Genomic DNA, 7,177 nt, shown 5'->3' on the forward strand with positions numbered 1-7,177 from the left:
GATCGATTTTATACTCTAACAGTATCCAACCTGGATGTTACCAGTTCTATCATATGCATGCCTTGCTTCTATAGTTGCTTTACTTTAAATATAGTATCAAGTAGTCATCTTAGGTACAGTATCCAACCTGGTGTCAGTCTTGTCCGCTTGCTGTGCTCATTGGCCTTACACTTGCAAGTCGTGCTATCAGTAAACAGTGTGATAAGTCGGATCATGACTTCACTTGAAAGACCACTGACTCGAATATTATTTGACTTGAAAGACTCGACCTGAAACTGACTTAAAATAACAAATTTAAATAGTTTACTTAATCAATTTGACTAGGCATCCAAAGTATAATAGCAAAAGCAATAACGACTCAAAATAATTCGACCCAAATTACAATGCACATCTATACTCAATATTACCTGACTTGACCTGACCTGATCGAGACATAGATGTTGGGAACCTCCTTCATTCCTACAATATCGCACTAAAGTTCCGCTTTCTTTATTGGTTTGTGGTAAACTCGCTTTGCTACAACTATTTACGTATGTGTTCATTTGATGACCAAGATTAAAAAGAGAAACAAAAAAAAAAAAAAAAAAAAAGGAAAGTCGTCGTTTTTGGTAAAAAAAGGTAACAATATTTAAGATAATTGCTTGTTGTGTATGTTATAATATTGTTGCAGCAACACACAAAACATAGAGAAAGAGAGCCATGACTAGATCTAAAGAAACACGAAAGATGAACGACATTGGTAGTGGTAGTGGTGGTGGTGGTAGTAATTCAACAACAATCGACGATTTGGATGACAATATGTTAACTCAAATATTATTTAGACTTCCCTCTTGTGCAACCGTACTACCATGTAAGCTTGTGAACAAACATTGGTGTTATTTAATCTCCGACCCTAAATTTGGAGCTCATTACTCTAATCATAAGAAGGAAAACTCTGACGAACCACCACCATGGACCTTTGTTTCAAATAAGATTGATTCTAACGCAAACGAAGTCCCTCAGTACCAATACTGTGTGGGTAATGGTAGCGCGAATGAAGCCATATTTGGGTCCCCGAAATTCTCGCTAGGATTCTTACCTTGTAAGTTCTTCCATATTGAGGCAACGTTCATGGACTTAGTCTTATGTTCCAGTCATGTTACCAGTCCAAGAGGCGATTGGATTTTTATTTATTTTCTTGCCAATCCACTAACCAAACAATGGGTTGCTCTGCCACCACGCCCGGTTTTTTTTAACCAATTGAGTTTGCAGCCATTTGTTACTTTAGTAGGTCAACAGCCTTCTGACTACACCCAAGATTACAAGTTTCGGGTTGTTGTCATTGATCATTGCCCACCACCGGTTTATCAATTGCTGGTTTATTGTTCCGAGATTGGCGTATGGAAAAGATTTTACCTTAGTATATCAATCAACCCTGAACTAGCAGCTCAAAACCATCTTTATTATAATAATAAATTTCAGAGTGTTGTTTGTAACGGCATCATCTATTTTCACCATAAGTTATATTTTGCTGCGTTTAATCCGTTTGATGTGGACGAGACGACTGAGACTACTACCATTGAGGCTAAGGTTCTCCCGTCATTGCCATACCCAATTGACGGTTATTTGCGAGAATCTTCAGGACAATTGTTCATTATACATAGCCTTAAGAAGAGACGTTCTTTGTGGTACGACAAACGTGGGAGGACCATTGAACTCCGGTTGATGGTCTGTAAATTGGACCCAAATCAAGTACCTTTGATATGGAAGACAACTTTCGAAGGTTCATGCTCGGGCAATGTGATCGAACCACCTTATGATGATTACTCAGGCTACGACATGAAAGTCTGGAATATAGGGATGCACCCGAACAATGACAAATTGATTTATGTGCATCTTTGGCGAGAGCACCAGTTTTTTTGTTGCGATACACGAACAAAATTGATAAAGTCTTTAAAAAATCTGTCGCCGATATATAATTTAGAGACATTTGATAGACTCGAGCTCCAGTGGTGGCCCACCTCAGTTCCTAAGGCATACTTGTCATAGTAAGGCATACTCGTCCAATGGCACATACAGTACTTCTTTGAATCCTAATGTTTATGTTTAATATAGTGACGGTATTTACTCAAGTTTAATTCCACTTGCCTATATTGTAAGCACACTACATATATTATCGAGCTGTTCTTAAATTTTGGACCATCTAATATCGCTCGAAAAATAAGACCACATTGATAATTAATCAAAAAGTTTATTATTGTCTTGTTTAAAAAAAAAGTTTATTATTGTCTAGCATTTTTCAGGTTCTCCGTGTTGTTTGCATCACTCTTTGCAGGTCGAGTGTCGTCACTTGTTATGTTATTTCTTCTTGCAGCTTATTGCGCGCTTCAAGTTCTATCCATGACTACACCCCTTGGATTCAATTAGCTGTGTTCGGATGTCGCTGTATAGTATATAGATCTTGCACAAACATTAGGCGATTAAAAGAATATATAATATTTAAATATAATATACTCCCTTCTATTCACAATAAACCCCCCCCCCCCCCCCCCCCCTTTTATTTTGTACCACACAAACAGTTAACAAAAATGAAATAGGGAAGTTATTGTGAATAGACGGAAAAGGAAATAGGGAAGTTTATTATGAATAGGAGGGAGTATATAATACTATTCTACTCCGACTAGGAAAAGGAAAGTTAGGAAGGATGCTTTAGTAATTTTGTAATTTAGCTTCCTATATAACATGTATATCGGTTGTTGTATACTTGTATGTAATATTGTTGCAACAACACTAGCCATGAACCACGACGGCCGTCATGAGGTTGGTGGCGGTGGTCGTACTTCAACAACAATTGACGATTTGGATGACAATATGTTAACTCAAATATTGTTTAGACTTCCCTATGGTACATCGGTATTAGCATGCATTCCTGTAAACAAGCGTTGGTGTTCTATAATCACCGACCCTAAATTTGCGACTCACTTCTGCAATCATAGGAAGAAAAGCACTACTCTTTCCAAATCAGGTCCCAATATTAATGACGACGAGCCGCTATGGACCTTTATTGTAGATATGATTGATGTAATGCGAGTCAATGAAACCGTGTTTAAGTCCCCAATATTCTCGATGATATTCTTACCTTGTGCTTATGTTATTGAGGCAATTTTCAAAGACTTAGTCTTATGTTCCGGTCCCCTGACCAGAGGAAGTGATCCTGTTTTTAACATTGCCAATCCGATAACCAAGCAATTGGTTGCTCTGCCACCATGCCGTGTTATTACCAATGAATTGCGTTTGTTTGGTTTGAAGCCATGGATTGGATTAGTATGCCAACAACCTGATGACTACACCCAAGATTACAAGTATCGGGTGGTTGTAATTCAGCAATGTCGGGCTCCTGTTTATAAATTGCTGGTTTATTGTTCCGAGATTTGTGAATGGAAGGAATTTCTTCTTCGTGTATCAATCAACCCTGAACTGGAAGCAAATCGTCATTGTTATTATAATAGTAAATTTCAGGGTGTTGTTTGTAACGGCATTATTTACCTTCACCACATGTTATATTTCGCTTCGTTTAATCCGTTTGATTTGGATGAGACGACTAACAGTAACAACACCACAATCGAGGCTGAAATTCTCCCGGAATTGCCAGAACCAGTTGAAGGTTATTTGCGAGAGTCTTCGGGAAAATTGTTCATCATTCATAACCCTAACAAGAAACATTCTGTATACTACAACAAAAATGGCAAGGCCATTGAATTCCCGTTGAAGGTCTGGAAATTGGACCCGAATCAAGTACCTTTGATATGGAAGACGACTTTCGAAGGATTATGCACCGGCAATTTGGACAAAATCGAAGAAATCAACTCAAATCAGGGTAGTATTATCTGGAATTTAGGTTTGCATCCAAACAATGACAAATTGATTTATATGCATCTTTTGGAAGAGGAGCAGTTGGTTTTGTGCGATACACGAACAAAATTGATAAAGCCTTTGAAAAGTTTGCCAGGATATAATTCAATGAGGTTTGATAGACTCGAGCTCCAGTGGTGGCCCACCTCAGTTCCTAAGACATATGTTAAGAAGGCGAGACTTTGAGTGCCCGCAAACTCCAAATTTTTGTTCTTCTGAATCTTTTAATTATATTGTAACTCGTACACTCGTACACAATAATGTCGTAATTTTTTCATAAAATAATCTCTTCTGAATTGCCTCGCTTCGGTGTAAGTTTTTTGTAGGTCAATTTTTTTATTCCTTTTTTTAAACAGTTGATCTCAATCAAGACGGTCATATCCGTCTGAAGATAGAAGTTCTCCCAAAGTACCAAGTGTTTTTATTCCTTTATTATATAGCCGTTTTAAGGGATATTTATTGAAATAAGGTTCATAATTTCATTCTCTACAGTATATTCATAATAATTACCATATTTCTTAGCTCACATGAATGAAAATATTACAGTCTTCTTATGGTGTTTCTCGAGTCGGAAAATGGGTTTCTCGGATCCAGAAAATTAACGATGACAATAAGTTTTCACATAAGTTCCTAAATCCTACTTCCTAGTTTAAACTATTTACTGTCATCTTGAAAATTAAAGGTAGTATAATTTTATGATCCAAGAACATACATTTGACTGATCCCAAATCTTACAATTCTATTATCGTTGTAGAATCCTACGATCTTATTCGTTTGAAAATTTCTAAAGGTAGGATCCTAATACGATCATTGTAAAATCTGAATCATGTATAGGTTGTAGAAATATATGTTCGTAACAATGATCAGTTCATAGACTATACATATGAGGTAGTACCTCTTATTGTTTATTTTCTGAGTTTTATTTTAAAGTTTTTGAGTTCTGCTTTAGTATAAAGTTTTTTAGCACATTTACTAAAACATTACACTAAAAAAATATAATATTGCTCGAAAACTATATTTATAAATGGTAATATGTTCAGAAAAAATGTGTATATGCTCAAAAACTAAAGGTCTGATTTACTACCTCAGATGTGTAATTCTTTTTTTCTCTAACAATGACACAAAAATTATTATTCATCAATAATTTATGGATAAATATTAATAAATATAAATATATATTTTGATCTTCAATTTTATTTTTACTAATCAAATAAAAAACTATATTTAGTTAGTTTGTAAATCTTACAATCCTACAATCCGGTTCTACCGAATTGATTCAAAGTAGAATCCCGATCCTGACAACATTGCTTATTGGTTGGCTCTCTTTAATCTTTATGCACAAAAAATAATTCCTCCTGTTTTTATTACTTTATTTAATTTGGCTAGTTTATGGTAAACTCGCAATGCTAAACCTGTTACGAAGTAGAATAGGAAAGACAGGAATTGATGCTTTATTAGTAATTTAGTTTCCTATATATAATACTCCGTATATTGTTGTTCTATAACGCACAAATCTTACCCAAACAGAGCCATGACTACTAGACCTCGAAAAACACAAAAGATTAACCACGGTGGTGGTGGTGGTGGTGGTGGTGGTGGTGGTGGTAATTCTGCAACAATCGACGATTTGGATGATCATATATTAACTCAAATATTATTTAAACTTCCGTCTTGTGCACCTATAATAGCATGCAAGCTTATAAACAAACGTTGGTGTTCTTTAATCTCCAACCCTAAATTTGCAGCTCATTTCTCCGATCATAAGAAGGAAATTACTACTCTTCCCGAACCATGTTCCAATATTGATGATGACGAGACACCATGGTCCTTTATTGCAACTACGAGTGGTATTAATGTCCATCGGTACCAATATTGTGGGATCAATGACGCCGTCTTTGGGTCCTCAAAATTCTCACCGGGATTCTTACCTTGTAATTTCCATATCAAGGCAACTTTCAAGGACTTAGTCTTATGTTCTTGTTCCCTAAACAATAAGGGAAAGAATCCAATTTATTACATTACCAATCCACTAACCAAGCAATGGTTTGCTCTGCCACCATGTCCGGGTATTATCGACGTTTTGGATTTTGTGCCATGGGTTGGTTTAGTATGCCAAGAGCCTTATGACTACACCCAAGATTACAAGTTTCGGGTTGTCGTTATTGATGAATGCCCACTACCGGTTTATAAATTGCTGGTTTATTGTTCTGAGATTGGTGAATGGAAGAAATTTAAACTTAGTGTATCGGTCAAACCTGAACTAAAAGCTCAAAACAGACATTATAAAGAAATATTTCAGGGTGTTGTTTGTAATGGCATCATCTACTTTCAGCATAGGTTATATTTCGCTGCGTTTAATCCATTTGATGTGGACGAAACGACTGACACTAGAAAAATTGAGGCTAAGGTTCTCCCGTCATTGCCAGACCCAGTTGAAGGTTATTTGCAAGAATCTTCGGGACAATTGTTCATCGTGCATAATTCTATTAAACAAAACTATGTATGGTACAATAAACATGGGAGGGCCATTGAATTCCCATTGAAGGTCTGGAAATTGGACCCGAATCAAGTACCTTTGATGTGGAAGACGACTTTCGAAGGTTCATGCACCGGCAATATGAAAAAACCGGATCCACTCTTTGATATTATCAACTCAAATCGCTACCTTTTTAAAGATTGTATAGGGATGCACCCGAACAACGACAAATTGATTTATCTACATCTTTTGCGAGAGGAGCAGTTGGTTTTGTGTGATACACGAACAACATTGATAAAGCCTTTAAAAAACTTATCGGGATACGACTTTAGAAAGTTTCATAGGCTCGAGCTCCAGTGGTGGCCCACCTCGGTTCCTAAGGTATAATTGCCGAATGCCTCTCAATAGACACATACAATAGTTGTTTTAATCCCAATGTGTATGGTTAATCTTGTGGCCCACCTCAGTATCTTCTTGAAGCTTAAAGTGTATTTGCGATTATTATTTCTATTTTAATCCGTGTAAGAGTTAGATTGGTGGTCAGTAGCGGAATTAAGGGGGCTAGAATTGTTTTAATCGTGTTTTTTTTTTTTTTTTAGAAAAGAACAATTCATTAATAGAACGTCATGTCGGCACTTACAAAGAATAACTATAATTGAAAACAAATCTAATGGAAACCGAAGAAAAATAATTTTCTTATAAACTAGGGATCTCAAAACAGTATCTGACAATTCGGCTCGTCCTATTATCCCTATCTTTATGTAGCTTTTGAGGGGATCCTTCGTTTGATTTATGAGATAAAATTTATCT

The 7,177-nt window shown here is 36.2% G+C and overlaps 1 protein-coding gene across 1 annotated transcript; it reads left to right on the forward strand.

The window, feature by feature from the left end:
• The first annotated feature begins 5,422 nt into the window (after window positions 1-5,422).
• On the forward strand, window positions 5,423-6,754 carry LOC141622986 (F-box protein At5g07610-like). Its single transcript, XM_074439052.1, has one exon. It carries the CDS (start codon window positions 5,423-5,425, stop codon window positions 6,752-6,754), a length of 1,332 nt encoding a protein of 443 aa, XP_074295153.1.
• The last annotated feature ends 423 nt before the right edge of the window (window positions 6,755-7,177 follow it).

The sequence above is a fragment of the Silene latifolia genome, chromosome 1, assembly GCF_048544455.1.
Source record: "Silene latifolia isolate original U9 population chromosome 1, ASM4854445v1, whole genome shotgun sequence".
In the NCBI taxonomy this organism is placed as follows: domain Eukaryota; kingdom Viridiplantae; phylum Streptophyta; class Magnoliopsida; order Caryophyllales; family Caryophyllaceae; genus Silene; species Silene latifolia.